The following is a 15,823-nucleotide window of genomic DNA, read 5'->3' as shown; positions in this document are numbered from 1 at the left end:
TAAACAGTTATATAAATCTAAATATAAAACCAATCTCCTATAGGGTTTGAGAAGGCATTCACTATATGCCTGAAAAGTTTAACATTTCTTATTCAAGTTTAATCATCTCTTTAGAAGGGGAAAAGAGTGATAGTACTTGTTGAACCGGAATCACTATCAAAAATCAAAAAGCTGACCATATTCTTTTTTTAAAAATAATCAACATGCCATTTAGGTGCATATATATATTTTTTTTAACAGCAATTTATTTATTTATTTTTAAAATTTTATTTATTTATTTATTTTTGGCTGTGTTGCGTCTTCGTTGCTGCGTGCAGGCTTCTTCTGGTTGTGGAGGGCGGAAGCTACTCTTCATTACGGTGCACAAGTTTCTCATTGCGGTGGCTTCTCTTGCTGCGGAGCACGGGCTCTAGGCGCACGGGCTCAGTAGTTGTGGCTTGCGGGCTCTAGAGAGCAGGCTCAGTAGTTGTGGCGCATGGGCTTAGTTGCTCCGTGGCATGTGGGATCTTCCCGGATCAGGGCTCGAACCCGTGTCCCCTGCCTTGGCAGGCAGATTCTTAACCACTGTGCCTCCAGGGAAGTCCAAGCTGATCATATTTTTTTAGCCACAAACCAATCTTATTTAAATCAGGAGAGAAATATTACCTCAGCCATTCATGATCTGAATTGCAGTGTATGAGATCAATTTAAATATGGTACACATAAAAAATCATGAGACATTTGTTTCGTAATAAATATGGCAGTGGCCAACTACTACTCATTAGTAGCTTTTTTGAGATAAGCTATCAAGTCTGCCCTTTCTCCCTTCTTCTTAAACCCAGTGAAGATCATTTTTGTTCCAGGGATGTACTTCTTGGGATTCCCCAAATACTCCATCAGCATCTCCTCTCCCCAGGTGATGCCTTTGTTCTTGTTGGCATCTGTGTAAGAGAATCTGAAAGTCTGACCTGTCTTTCACCCAAACAGACCATGGAGATTTGGCCCAGTCTTGTGCTTGCCTCCCTTTTCCACAGTATGGCACTGAGCACACTTCTGAACAAAAATCTTCTTGCCCTTCTCAACATCACCCATTTTTAAATCGTTCTTTCTCCGTGCACAACTAAGAGGTTCCCCTGAATATTATTATTAAACGACTTGATATTACTGCCAAATTGTATTCCAGAAATTGACTGTACCAATTTGTTTTTCTGACCTATAGCATTTGAATGTTTACTTCCCTGCTCCTTTGCCAATACTAAGAATTGTAATAATTAAAATTGCTTTTGCTGATTTGATAGTGAAAATGGTATCTCATGGTTTGAATTTGAGTTTCTTTGATATTGAACTTCCTTTTCTAAACTTTATTATCAATCTGTATTTTTTTCTGTGATTCATCTTTTCATGTCCATTGTTCTTTTTTTTTTTTTTTTTTTTGCGGTACGCGGGCCTCTCACTGTTGTGGCCTCTCCTGTTGCGGAGCACAGGCTCCGGACGCACAGGCTCAGCAGCCATGGCTGACGGGCCCAGCCGCTCCGCGGCATGTGGGATCCCCGCAGACCGGGGCATGAACCCGCATCCCCTGCATCGGCAGGTGGACTCTCAACCACTGCGCCACCAGGGAAGCCCCCATTATTCATTTTTATAATTCAACACTTTTCTTATAGGTTTTTATATTAAGTATGTCAATCCTTTGTCAGATCTGGTACAATATTTGACTTCAAGTTCAGTTTTTACTCCATCACTTTCCTGTTCAAGAAGCCATAATGGGAGGAGCATCAGTGAAAATGGCAGAGTAAGGCTTTCCGAAAATGCTTTCCTCTATAAAAGCAACAAGAACACTAGCAAAAATCATCAAAATCAATTTTTCAGAGCTCTGAAAATGCACCAAAAGCTTACAGCAATTCAGGAAGCCTTTACTTAATGAAATGGTTGAATCTCAGTAAAAACAGTGAGCTCTGTGGCATTTTAAATCGTCCAAGTCCCATTCCTCCTCAGCTTTACAAAAGCCTGAAAAACCAACACTCAGCAATCATGGTGAAAAGCAGCACCTAGCAGCCATGGGAGGAAACAGAATGGGGCTGGAGCGCCTTCACAGTCCCATTCCCAGAGATCTGTCATTATTTGACCCGTCTGGTCATTCCCTGGAAAACCGCACTCATAAGGCTGTCTTTATTTGACCTGACACAGAGCTCACCCAAGGCAAACAGCCTTTCCTTGAAAAAATGTTCCTTGAAAAAATCAGAAGCAGTTGTTGAACATGCATCTGCCTGAGGCAGTGGATAACAACTGGGCCAAACAATAGGCTAATAAAGGGTTAAAATAAAAAGCTGGGGAATGGGATATCCAAAAGGGGCTTTGGAACGCTCTAACTTATTCCTGGGAATCTAGAAGGCAAAGTGCATGATATGGCTTCATGCCTGCCCAGAGCTGTATGCATGCTCATGATAGAACAGAAAAAGCCCTAAGCTCTTACCTCTGGCTAATCTTGAGGCTCTGCACAAACAGGAAGTGATAGAGAATAGAAAAAAAATAAGGAAAACTCAACAAAACCAAAAGTTGGTTCTTTGAAAAGATTAAAAAACCTGAAACACATGTAGGTAGTCTAACCAAAAAGATAAAAAACAGAAAGATACAGAGAGACAGAGAGAGAGAAAGAGAGAGAGACTCAAATTAAAATCAGGAAATAGAGAACATTACTACCAACCTTAACAAAAATAAAAAGGATTATAAGGGAATACAATGAACAACTATATGCTAACAAATTAGACAACCTAGATAAAATGGACAATTTCCTAGAAAAACCACCAAGACCAACTCAAGAAGAAACAGAAAAATCTGTACAGACTTATTATAAGTAAAGAGACTGAATTAATAATGAAAAAACTTCCTTCAAAGAAAACTCTAGAAACAGATGGCTTCACTGGCCAATTCTACCACAATTTAAAGAAGTATTAACACCAATCCTTCATTAACTCTTCAAAAAATAGGCATGGAAGAAACACTACCTAGCTCATTCTTTGACACCCTGACACTAAAACCAGACAAAGACATCAAAAGAAAACTATTATCAATACATTTTATGAATATAAATGCAAAAATCCCAAACAAAATACTAGAAAACTGAACTAACATATAAAAAGGATTACACATCATGACCCAGTAAGATTTATCCCGGGGATACAAGAGTGGTAAAACATGAAAGTCCACAAGGGGAGGACCTTCAAGATGGCGGAGGAGTAGGACGTGGAGATCACCTTCCTCCTTACAAATACATCAAAAATACATCTACATGTGGAACAACTCCTAAAGAACACCTACTGAATGCTGGCAGAAGACCTCAGACTTCCCAAAAGGCAAGAAACTCCCCACAAACCTGGGTAGGGCAAAAGAAAAAACAGAGACAAAAGAATAGGGATGGGGCTTGCCTGGTGGCGCAGTGGTTGAGAGTCCGCCTGCCGATGCAGGGGACACGGGTTCATGCCCCAGTCCGGGAAGATCCCACATGCCGCGGAGCGGATAGGCCCGTGAGCCATGGCTGCTAGGCCTGCACGTCCAGAGCCTGTGCTCCACAACGGGAGAGGCCACATCAGTGAGAGGCCCGCGTACAGCAAAAGCAAAAAAAAAAAAAAAAAAAACCACTTAAAGCTGGTTCTTTGAGAAGATAAACAAAATTGATAAACCATTAGCCAGAGTCATCAAGAAAAAAGGGAAAACACTCAAATCAACAGAAATAGAAATGAAAAAGGAGAAGTAACAACTGACCCTGCAGAAATACAGAGGATCATGAGAGATTACTACAAGCAACTATATGCCAATAAAGTGGACAACCTGGAAGAAATGGACAAATTCTTAGAAAAGCACAACCTTCCGAGACTGAACCAGGAAGAAATAGAAAACATAAACAGACCAATCACAAGCACTGAAATTGAAACTGTGATTAAAACTCTTCCAACAAACAAAAGCCCAGGACCAGATGGCTTCACAGGCGAATTCTATCAAACATTTACAGAAGAGCTAACACCTATCTTTCTCAAACTCTTCCAAAATATAGCAGAGGGAGGAACACTCCCAAACTCATTCTATGAGGCCACCATCACCCTGATACCAAAACCAGACAAAGTTGTCAAGAAAAAAGAAAACTACAGGCCAATATCACTGATGAATATTGATGCAAAAATCCTCAACAAAATACTAGTAAACAGAATCCAACGGAACACTAAAAGGATCATACACCATGAGCAAGTGGGGTTTATCCCAGGAATGCAAGGATTCTTCAATATATGCAAATCAATCAATGTGATACATCATATTAACAAACTGAAGGATAAAAACCATATGATCATCTCAATAGATGCAGAAAAAGCTTTTGACAAAATTCAACACCCATTTATGATAAAAACCCTCCAGAAAGTAGGCATAGAGGGAACTTACCTCAACATAATAAAGGCCATATATGACAAACCCACAGCCAACATCATTCTCAATGGTGAAAAAGTGAAATCATTTCCACTAAGATCAGGAAAAAGACGAGGCTTCCCACTCTCACCACTGTTATTCAAAATAGTTTTGGAAGTTTTAGCCACAGAAATCAGAGAAGAAGAATAAAAGGAATCCAAATCAGAAAAGAAGTAAAACTGTCACTGTTTGCAGATGACATGATACTATACATAGTGAATCCTAAAGATGCCACCAGAAAACTACTAGAGCTAATCAATGAATTTGGTAAAGTTGCGGGATACAAAATTAATGCACAGAAATCTCTCGCATTCCTCCTATACACTAACAACGAAAGACCAGAAAGAGAAATTAAGGAAACACTCCCATTCACCATTGCAACAAAAAGAAAAAAATACCTAGGAAGAAACCTACCTAAGGAGACAAAAGACCTATATGCAGAAAACTATAAGACACTGATGAAAGAAATTAAAGATGACACAAACAGATAGAGAGATATACCATGTTCCTGGATTGGAATAATCAATATGGTGAAAATGACTATACTACCCAAAGCAATCTACAGATTCAATGCAATCTCTATCAAACCACCAACGGCACTTTTCACAGAACTGGAAAAACAATTTCACAATTTGTATGGAAACACAAAAGACCCCAACTAGCCAAAGCAATCTTGAGAACGAAAAACGGAGCTGGAGGAATCAGGCTCCTTGACTGCAGACTATACTACAAAGCTACAGTAATCAAGACAGTATGGTACTGGCACAAAAATAGAAATATATATCAATGGAACAGGATAGAAAGCACAGAGATAAACCCCCACACATATGGTCACCTTGTCTTTGATAAAGGAGACAAGAATGTACAATGGAGAAAAGACAGTCTCTTCAATAAGTGGTGCTGGGAAAACTGGACAGCTACATATAAAAGAATGAAATTAGAACATTCCCTAAAACCATACACAAGAAGAAAAATAAACTCAAAATAGATTAAAGACCTAAATGTAAGGCCAAACACTATAAAACTTAGAGGAAAACATAGGCAGAACATTCTATGACATAAATCACAGCAAGATCCTTTTTGACCCACCTCCTAGAGAAATAAAAACAAAAATAAACAAATGGGACCTAATGAAACTTAAAAGCTTTTGCACAGCAAAGGAAACCATAAACAAGATGAAAAGACAACCCTCAGAATGGGAGAAAATATTTGCAAACGAAGCAACTGAGAAGGATTAATGTCCAAAATATACAAGCAGCTCATGCAGCTCAATATCAAAAAAACAAACAACCCAATCCAATAATGGGCAGAAGACCTAAATAGACATTTCTCATAAGAAGATATACAGATTGCCAACAAACAGATGAAAGGATGCTCAACATCACTAATCATTAGAGAAATGCAAATCAAAACTACAATGAGGTATCACCTCACACCAGTCAGAGTGGTCACCATCAAAAAAATCCACAAACAATAAATGCTAGGGAGGGTGTGGTAAAAAGGGAACCCTCTCACACTGTTGGTGGGAATGTAAATTGATACAGCCACTATGGAGAACAGTATGGAGGTTCCTTAAAAAACTAAAAATAAAACTACCAAACAACCCAGCTATCTCACTACTGGGCATATACCCTGAGAAAACCATAATTCACAAAGAGTCATGTACCACAATGTTCACTTCAGCACTATTTACAATAACCAGGACATGGAAGCAACTTAAGTGTCCATCAACAGATGAATGGATAAAGAATGTGTGGCACATATATACAAGGGAATATTACTCAGCCATAAAAAGAAACAAAATCGAGTTTTTTGTAGTGACGTGGATGGACCTAGAGTCTGTCATGCAGAGTGAAGCAAGGCAGAAAGATAAAAACAAATACTGTAGGCTAACACATATATATGGAATCTAAAGAAAAACAAAAAAAAAACAGTTCTGATGAACCTAGGGGCAGGACAGGAATAAAGACACCGATTTAGAGAACAGACTTGAGGACACAGTGAGGGGGAAGGGTAAGCTGGGACAAAGTGAGAGAGTAGCATTACATATATACACTACCAAATGTAAAATAGATAGCTAGTGGGAAGCAGCTGCATAGCACAGGGAGATCAGCTCGGTGCTTTGTGACCACCTAGAGGGGTGGGATAGAGATGCAATGGGGAGGGGATATGGGGATATACGTGTACATACAGCTGATTCACTTTGTTATATGGCAGAAACTAACACAACATTGTAAAGCAACTGTACTCCAATAAAGATGTTAGAAAAAAAAACCAAGACACAAAAAGGACAAATATTATATGATTCCACTTAAATTAGGTACCTGTAATAGGCAAATTCATAGAGATAATAGGTAGAGTAGAGATTAACAGGGCCTGGGAGAAGAGGAATGGGGAGTTGCTTTATGGGTAGAGAATTTTTGCTTGAGATGATGAAAAAGTTCTGGAAATAGCCAGTGGTGATAGCTACACAATGTTGTAAATGTACTTAATGCCACTGCATTTTTACTTATAAAGTGATTAAAATATGTATATTTTATCACAATTTTTTTAATATTAATAAGAGGCCTAAGAAAGAATATTTTTTTTGGACAAAGCAATTATTCTTGCAAGAAATTGTCCTAAGGAAAATACAAGGAGGTATGTAAAGATTTAGTCACAAGGATGTTTTGTTAAGAGTAGTTTTACAAAACAAAACGAGACAACATAAAACAAAAATAAAGAATACAATTTTCTTTTTTTGGCCACAACACGTGGCTTGTAGGATCTTAGTTCTCCAACTAGGGATTGAACCCGGGCCCTCAGCAGTGAAAGTGTGGAGTCCTGACCACTGGACAACCAGGGAATTCACAAGAATACAATTTTAATGTCCCCAAACAAGCCATTGATGAAATATACTATGATGTATAACAGAGTGCCATAGAGAAATTTAGGAAAGAACTATGTTCTTTTTAAGAACACTTAATTACATGGAAAGACTAAGAGGAAGTACTGAAAAATGTTAGTGGTGGTTATTTCTGGGTAGTGGGATTATAGATGATTTTTCTTTTCTTTTATGTAATTTTTATGTTCTAAATTTATTACAATAAATATGCACTTTTAATAAACTAAAAAAAAGTCAGCAAAAGTAATACACAATGTAAAAAATTAAAAAACGGAAACCTCAATTAAAGAGTTGGGAGACCAGAAGGGGGCGCTCTTGTACCCTGCAACTACAGCAGAGACCAACAGGCAGAAAAAAGACTCTTCTTTCCTGGCAAGGCCAATGAAAAGTCATGGACTCTTAGTTTACTATAGCCCTTCCAACTTCCTTTTCTTCTCTATAAAAGTGTTCTCCTCCCCTTGCCATTGGGGGACTTGCCCATGGCTCGCCACGGTTGTAGACCCCAAATTGCAATTCTCTGCTCATCCTGAATAAATCCATCTTTGCTGAAGAAATATCTGGTGGTCTATTTGTTTCAGGTCAACAATGATATTACTAAAATAAAGGGAAAAAATCACATGATTATCTCGATAGACACAGAAAAATTACTTAACAAAATCCACCACCCTTTCATGATAAAAACACTCAACAAACTAGCAATATAAGGGAACTTCCTCAACATGATAAAAAGAATCTATAAAACGCCCACAGTTAACCTCATACTTAATGATGAAAGACTGATTGCTTCCCCTTAAGGTAAATAACAAGACAAGAATATGCATTCTCACCACTTCTCTTCAACACTGTACTGAAGGTTATAGCCAGGTCAATCAGGCAATAAAAAGAAGAAAAAAAGGCATCCAGGTTGGAATGGAAGAAGTAAAAAATATCACTATTCAGATTCCATGATCTTGTATATAGAAAATTCTAAATAAGGAATCCACAAAAAAAATCTACTAGAACTAATAAGCTTAGCAAGATTGCAGGATACAAGATCAATATATACAAAAATCAATTGTATTTCTATACACTGGCATTGAGCAATCCAAAAATAAAATCAAGAAAACAATTCTGTTTACTGTAATGTCAAAAAGAATAAAAAACTCAGAAATAAAATTAACAAAGGAAGTAAAGTCTTGCACATAGGGAACTATGAAACAACCCTGAATGAAATTTTAAAAGAATTAAATAAATGGAAAAGAAAAACATCCTGTGTTCGTGTATTAGAAGATTTAATATTGTTAATATACAATATCCCCCAAGTTGATCTACAGATTCAATGCAATGACTAAGAAAATTCCAGCTGGATTTTTCTTCTTTATCCAGAAATTGACAACAGATCCTAAAATTCATATGGAAATGCAAGAGACCTAAAAAGCCAAAACAATTTTGGAAAAAAAAAGTTAAAGGACTCACAGTTCCCAATTTCAAAACTTACTACACAGCTGTAGTAAAACAGACAGGGTGATACTGGCATGAGAACAGAAACATAAGTCAATAGAATAGAATTGTGAGTCAAGAAATAAACCCTAGGGCTTCCCTGGTGGTGCAGTGGTTGAGAGTCTGCCTGCTAATGCAGGGGACACGGGTTCGAGCCCTGGTCTGGGAGGATCCCACATGCCGCAGAGCAACTAGGCCCATGAGCCACAACTGCTGAGCCTGCACGTCTGGAGCCTGTGCTCCGCAACAAGAGAGGCCGCAACAGTGAGAGGCCCGCGCACCGCGATGAAGAGTGGCCGCAACTAGAGAAAGCCCTCGCACAGAAACGAAGACCAACACAGCAAAAATTAATTAATTAATTAATAAACTCCTACCCCCAACATCTTCTAAAAAAAAAGAAAAGAAAAAGAAATAAACCCTAACATTTATAGTCAAGTGATTTTCAGCAAGGGTGCCAAGACAATTCAATGAGTCAAAGATTGCTTTTTTTTCAACAAATGGCACTGGGACAACTGGCTATCCACAAGTAAAAGAATGAAGCTGAACCTTTTCCATACACCACACACAAAAACTAAGACAAAATGGTCAAGAAACCTAAATTTAAGCATTAAAACTATAAAACCCTTAGAAGAAAACATAGGACTAAATCTTCTTGACCTTGGATTAGGCACTGGCTTCTTAGATATGACATCAAAAGCACACACAACAAACGAAAAACATACAAAAACAAATATTAAAACTTTTGTGCTTCAAAGAACACCATCAAGAAAGTGAAAAAACTGGGCTTCCCTGGTGGCGCAGTGGTTGACAGTCTGCCTGCCGATGCAGGGGACATGGGTTCGTGCCCCGGTCCGGGAAGATCCCACATGCCACAGAGCGGCTAGGCCGGTGAGCCATGGCCACTGAGCCTGCGCGTCCAGAGCCTGTGCTCCGCAACGGGAGAGGCCACAGCAGTGAGAGGCCCGTGTACCACAAAAAAAAAGAAAGTAAAAAAACAATCCACAGAACAGGAGAAAAATTTTGCAAATACTATATCTGATAAAGGATTAGTATCCAAAATATATAAAGAACCATTACAACTCAACAGTAACAAGATAAATAATCCAATTTTTAAAATGGGCAAAGGATTTGAATAGACATTTCTCCTAAGAAGATATACAAATGGCCCATAAGCATGTTAGGGAAATGCAAATCAAAACCACAACGAGATACCACTTCACATTCACTAGGATGGCTATAATCAAAAAGAGAGATAATAACAAGTGTCACCGAGGATGTGGAGAAATTGGAACCATCACACACATTGCTGGTGGGAATGTAAAATGGTACGGTCTCTTTTTAAAATAGTTTGGCATTGCCCCAAAATGTTAAAGTTACATAAAGTTACCACATAACTCAGCAATTCCACTTCTAGCTAAATACCCAAAAGAATGAAAAAACACATCCACACAAAAAATTGTACACGAATATCCATGGCAACATTATTCACAATAGCAAAAATGTGGAAACAACCCAAAATGCCTACCAACTGTTAAACAAAATGTTGTATATCCATACCATGGACTATTATTCAGCCATAGCAAGGAATGAAGTATTGTACTAATACATGCTACAACATGGGTGGACCTTGAAAACAATATGCTAAATGAAATCAGGCAGACACAAAAGACCACATATTGTATCACTCCATTTAGATAAAATATCCATAACAGGCAAATCCATAGAAACAGAAAAGTAGATTAGTGATTGCCTAGGGTTGGGAGTAGGAAGAAATGGGGAGTAACTACTAATGGATGTGGGGCTTCCTTCTGGGGTGATGAAAGTGTTATGGAGGTTAAGACTGTGATGATGGTTGCATGGCTTTGTGAATATACTAAAAAACACTAATGGGTGAAGTTTCTGGTATGTGAATTCTATCTCTAGATAGATGAAAGGAAAAAGGAATGAAAAAAGGAAAGGAAGGAAGAAAAGAAGGAAGAAGATAGATCAGATAGATGGAAGGAAGGGAGGGAAGGATGGAAGAAGAAAAGATAAACAAAGCCAGTCAGCCAGCCATGAGTCAGTATGGCTCACCTGAGTTTTTGGTCAAAAGCAACAAAACCTGCTTATCATATTAAATTCAAACTTCTCCCAAGCTTGAAAGATTCACCATGATCTTGCCTCACACAAACTTATTTACTTCTTGATTCCAGCACGAACCTAGCCAGTCTGATCTCCATGGCAGGCTTATTTTCACCTGAATGGTATTGCTTATAGTGTTACCTAACTCTGAATAACTTTCCTCTGGCCCTCCATGTTTCTAATTTTGCTTTCATTTTTTAAAGTCAAAAATCAAGTGTTGCCTACTTTGAAGCTGCCTTTAAACTACCACATATAGATAACATTATAGGCTGAGTGTAAGCTCTTTAAGAAAAGAAGCATTATGCTTCTTTATTACCTTTCAGAGATCCTAAAACATGCTAAATACTGGTCATTCAGATGATCCACTCACTTAAATTGCTTTTCAAAAATACCTCTCTATTGATAAGTTTCAATGGATAGGTAGGACTGATATGTAATCATTATGGGTACTCAACCCCATCATAAATGAATGTGTGGCTGAGAGTGCTAGCTATCCACCATAACCCAATCTCCCCTTCTTCCATAGTATCTGGATGTACATGTGCTCCACCACGCTACATTTTGCAGACTTCTTTATGAATAGGTGTGGCCATGAGACCAAGATCCTCCAATAAAATGTGGGTGAAGTGATGTATGCAACTTCCAGGCCTGGCCAATATAATTTCTCATAATTGTTTCTCCATGCTCTCTCCCCTCTTCCTGTGAGTAGTAATGGCAATGAAAGAGCACCTTGGAAGCTATGTTTTGAAGATGACAGAGCCTGTTGTCAGCCTAAATCCCTGAATAATCACATGGAGGAGAGCTACCTACTGACTTGAATATTTGCTCTCCTCTGTTTATTCCTTTAAGTAAACTTCTATTGTGTTTGAGATTATTTGTGTTAGCAGTCTGGCATACCCTTTAGTGTCCTAAAGGATTTTTTTCAGTGATTCCCCCACTGCCTACAAAGTAACATTCAAACTCCTGACCTATCCCAATCTACCTTTTTGATTTTTTCCCTCAATTACCTCACTTCATTCACTCTACAATTCTACTAAACAGAACACGGTCCTACATATATTCCACATTTACCTCTGTGTTTGGTTACACTGATCCCTTCACCTACAAATGGTATTTCATTCCATCTCCATACATCTAAAATTCACCAATTTCAAGACCTAAAAATGCCACTTCTTCCATGCAGCCTTCTCTGTTCCTCCAACTTATCCGTATTATAAATCCTGGTGAGACTTAATATTTCTCTAATAAATTGTCTCATTTCTTTTTCTTTTGCCAATGAATATACTTTTTTGTTTGTTTTTGTTTTTAAATTTTTTATTTATTTTTGGCTGCATTGGGTCTTTGTTTCTGCACACGCGCTTTCTCTAGTTGCAGCAAGCGGAGGCTACTCTTGAGGTGCGCGGGCTTCTCACTGCAGTGGCTTCTCTTGTTGCGGAGTATGGGCTCTAGGTGCGTGGGCTTCAGTAGTTGTGGTGTGTGGGCTCAGCAGTTGCGGCGTGTGGGCTCTAGAGTGCAGGCTCAGTAGTTGTGGCACACAGGCTTAGCTGCTCCATGGCATGTGGGATCTTCCCAGACCAGGGATTGAACCAGTGTCCCCTGCACTAGCAGGTAGATTCACAACTACTACACCACCAGGGAAGTCCTTGAATATGTTTTAATACCTACCAGTCCATATATTTTTAAGGGCAGGATTATTATCTGATTCAGCTTTATATAGTCTTGAGCACCTAGCACAGTATCTTTTACAGAGCAGGAATTCAGTAAATATTTGTTAAATTAAAAGAAAAATGAATTAATGGAATATCAATTCTAAGTATTCCCACTATCATTCTTGCATTAATAATATCCACTATCAATCTCAGTCCAATCTCTGTCCTTATTAGTAGAGTTGGATTTGATGTGATTTTATCATTTGGAACACGATAACAGTTGAGCTCATAATGAAATCATACCTGGCAGTATCCAATTTTGGGATTCCTGAATGCATAAGCAGTGAGTACCCGCCTCAGAGCAGATATGCCAGTGTCACTCTGAAAGGCTGGATGCTCAGGCAGGGAGCGACGCAAATCACGTTCAATTTCTTCAGTAGCCAAGTTGCAGGTCCCTAAAGACTGCTCAACCACTTCAGCATAATAGCCAGGATTAGCAGCCATGTCATTAACAGCACCTGTACAGATGATCACATTAACATACAAAAGAAGAGGAACATAACAAAGCTACTACTTGCCTATATACATGAAGAACTGGATTACTTTTAAATTAAGCTTTATGCTCAAGTGTTATCTGAGTACAAACAAATAAAAGGAAAAGCTTCCCACTAGAATCTATAACATCAGGACAGGAATCTTATCCAAAAGAATAACATTTTCATGAACTGTCTTTTCCCTTTAACTTCCTTCTGACACTAGAGATTCCCACCCTGTCTCTTGCAGTTAGCTATTGCCTAATAAACTAATCTGCTCAGACAATGGATGTATGGATATATAGGTAAGTACACATAACTACCGTACTCTCTGTGACTAGTCTGAACTCATGATAAGACTTAGTCCTAGCCATCTTTGTAATTATTTTTATTTAGCTTAGTACATACAACTCCTAGAAGGGGCATAGATAATGTCTGTTAAATGAATAAAGTGAATAAATGTAATACCTGAAAAAAGCATCCAGAGCTCTCCTCTTAAGGTCTCTGGAATCCCTCTTACAACCAGATCTTGAGTCTTTTTGGTCCGAAACATGCTAACACCACGCCCACATTCTGTAAACAGGATGTTCCAGGACTGTTCCTTCATCTTTTCTTTCAACTATAACAAAAAAATCAAAGCAACTAAACATGGTGAGAAATTAACTTAATTTGAAATTAAGTTTCAAATAACTCAATAACTCTCTTCACCATGAAACAATACCTATGGAAAACAAGAACACAGAAAGTCAAAATCAGTATTCACAGATGGGCTAAACCCTGCACCACTGTCATCACAAAAATCTTTAAAATCCATGTGAGCATAACAGGTTTAATTTACTATTTTAGTTCTTCTCATATTAAAATGGTAAAACCATGACACCTAGGAGGTAAAGCTTTGAACCATCATTCTCACCAATCACCCCAATTAGGATTGACTGTTAGAAATCTATGCAAATAAAGCCCAAGGTTCAACTTTCATCTTAATTCTTGATAACAGTCCTATTTTGTAATGGAACCAAACATGTCACACAGTAGTACCTGCTAGAAAACCTCTTTAAGCCCAAAAAGAAGAGTTTTCAGTCTGATCTAAGATTTTTATTTTTGATCAACTGTTTCAATCTATAGATTTAAATATTTTGTTTTCCTACCATTTTGGAATTAAGAGTCTCCAAATTCTGAGGGTGAAATACTGTCATTAAGGCTTCAGTGTTCACAGTTTTGCTGCATTCTCTCTGACATATCAAAGATTGTACCTCAATATCATCAGATGGGTCTACAGACTCAGAACTAACAGGAACCTGAAAAAGAAAGAATATAATTGTCCCAAATGTGTGCCTAAAAGTTTCCGCAAAAAGAAAAAGTGCTAATGTTTTATCTGTCATTTACAAACCACAATTTATATACATAATAAATATTAAAGCAATGTCTCAGAAGAACATTGTTTTTCCACCAAAATTAGAGATGTCAACAAACTAATGTCCAGAACATCAAGCTCATGACCTTAATGAGTGAATTCCCCTACTTGGGCAATAAAATACAGGAAAAACATTTAAAAAAACAGGTCAGAACATTGGAAATTAACCAAAGGCACAGAATGAACTGAAAAGTATCGATTCAAAAAAAAACTAATGAACCTCAGTAAGAACACCAGTCTGTGAAGTTTTAACTTGAGGTTATTCCCATCCTCCCGCCCTTCCAAGCTCAGAGGTATGGTAGCCATGAAAGCCAGCATTATCACACCAATGGATCTTTTGAAACTTTATTAAAAGCCCCATCCCCAGAACACAGTCAATATTTTCACCAAACTAGCAGCTACCAGGAAAATCTCCATTCCTAGGGTGTTGTTATTTGATTTGACTCAGAGCTCAGCTCTATGTAAAAAGTCCTTTCCCCCGGGCATTCCAAGAAAACCATAGCAATCTTCTGATAATATCACAGCTGCCTAAGGCTGTGATTTCAATTTGGGGCAAACAAGAGCCTGGCTAAAAATTTAAAAGGAAGACCTTGAAAATCAGATGGCCATAGGGGAACTTTGAAAGGTTCCAACATATTCTTGGGGATCTGAAAGTATGCATGAGTATACAAGACTGTGAACCTACCCAGGAAAGAAATGGGACAGGAGAAGGCCCCAGTCATTCAACTCTGGAAATAAGAAATGAAAACTAAGGCTGATTTATAAACTTCCTAAAGTATGAAGTATACCTTCACACAAAGATCCTCTTGGCAAAAGGTGGAGAACTTACTGGTTCAAGGCATTTAAGGAAATCTTCTGGCCCATCATCAACTGACCACTGATTTAGACTGACTCAGGGGGTGATCTGAGGAAGCCATGCTTAAAAATACAAACAAGAACTAAAAAAAAAAGGCAACCAACAAAAAAAAAAATGTCCCAGAAGGGGCTTACTTCTTAGATTTTTTTAAACTAGGAATGGAAAGCAGCTATTATATATATACATTCAAAGAACTAAAGGAAACTGTTTAAAAAAAAAAAGGACCAAGTTTAAAAGTGGGCAAAATACCAAAGCAGAGACCTCACCAAAGAAGATATAAAGACGACAATCATATGAAAAGATGCTCAACATCATATGTCATTAGGTAATTGCAAATTTAAACAATGAGATACCATTTCACATCTATTAAAATGGCTAAAATCCAGAACACTGATAACACCAAGTGCTACTGGGGATGTGGAACAAGAAGAACTCTTATTCATTGCTGGCGGG

At 38.1% G+C, this 15,823-nt stretch overlaps 1 protein-coding gene and 1 pseudogene across 2 annotated transcripts in view; both read right to left on the bottom strand.

The window, feature by feature from the left end:
• The window catches only part of TBC1D8B (TBC1 domain family member 8B), a gene marked incomplete at its 5' end in the record, with an annotated part of 36,995 nt that overhangs the window by 20,067 nt on the left and 1,105 nt on the right, over positions 1–15,823 (bottom strand). The window contains 3 exons of the mRNA XM_079910998.1: positions 12,871–13,085; positions 13,569–13,719; positions 14,249–14,398. Of these exons, the coding sequence (XP_079767124.1) occupies positions 12,871–13,085; positions 13,569–13,719; positions 14,249–14,398 (516 nt within the window). The remainder of the gene's footprint in view (positions 1–12,870; positions 13,086–13,568; positions 13,720–14,248; positions 14,399–15,823) is intronic.
• LOC307180744 (cytochrome c-like) lies at positions 428–1,071 on the bottom strand (annotated as a pseudogene). The gene has a single exon. The product of its transcript is annotated as a cytochrome c-like (transcript).

The sequence above is a fragment of the Stenella coeruleoalba genome (genome assembly GCF_951394435.1).
Source record: "Stenella coeruleoalba genome assembly, chromosome: X".
In the NCBI taxonomy this organism is placed as follows: Eukaryota; Metazoa; Chordata; class Mammalia; order Artiodactyla; family Delphinidae; genus Stenella; species Stenella coeruleoalba.
Note: the sequence above shows the minus strand (reverse complement) of the source record. Positions and strands in the feature narration are given on the sequence as shown.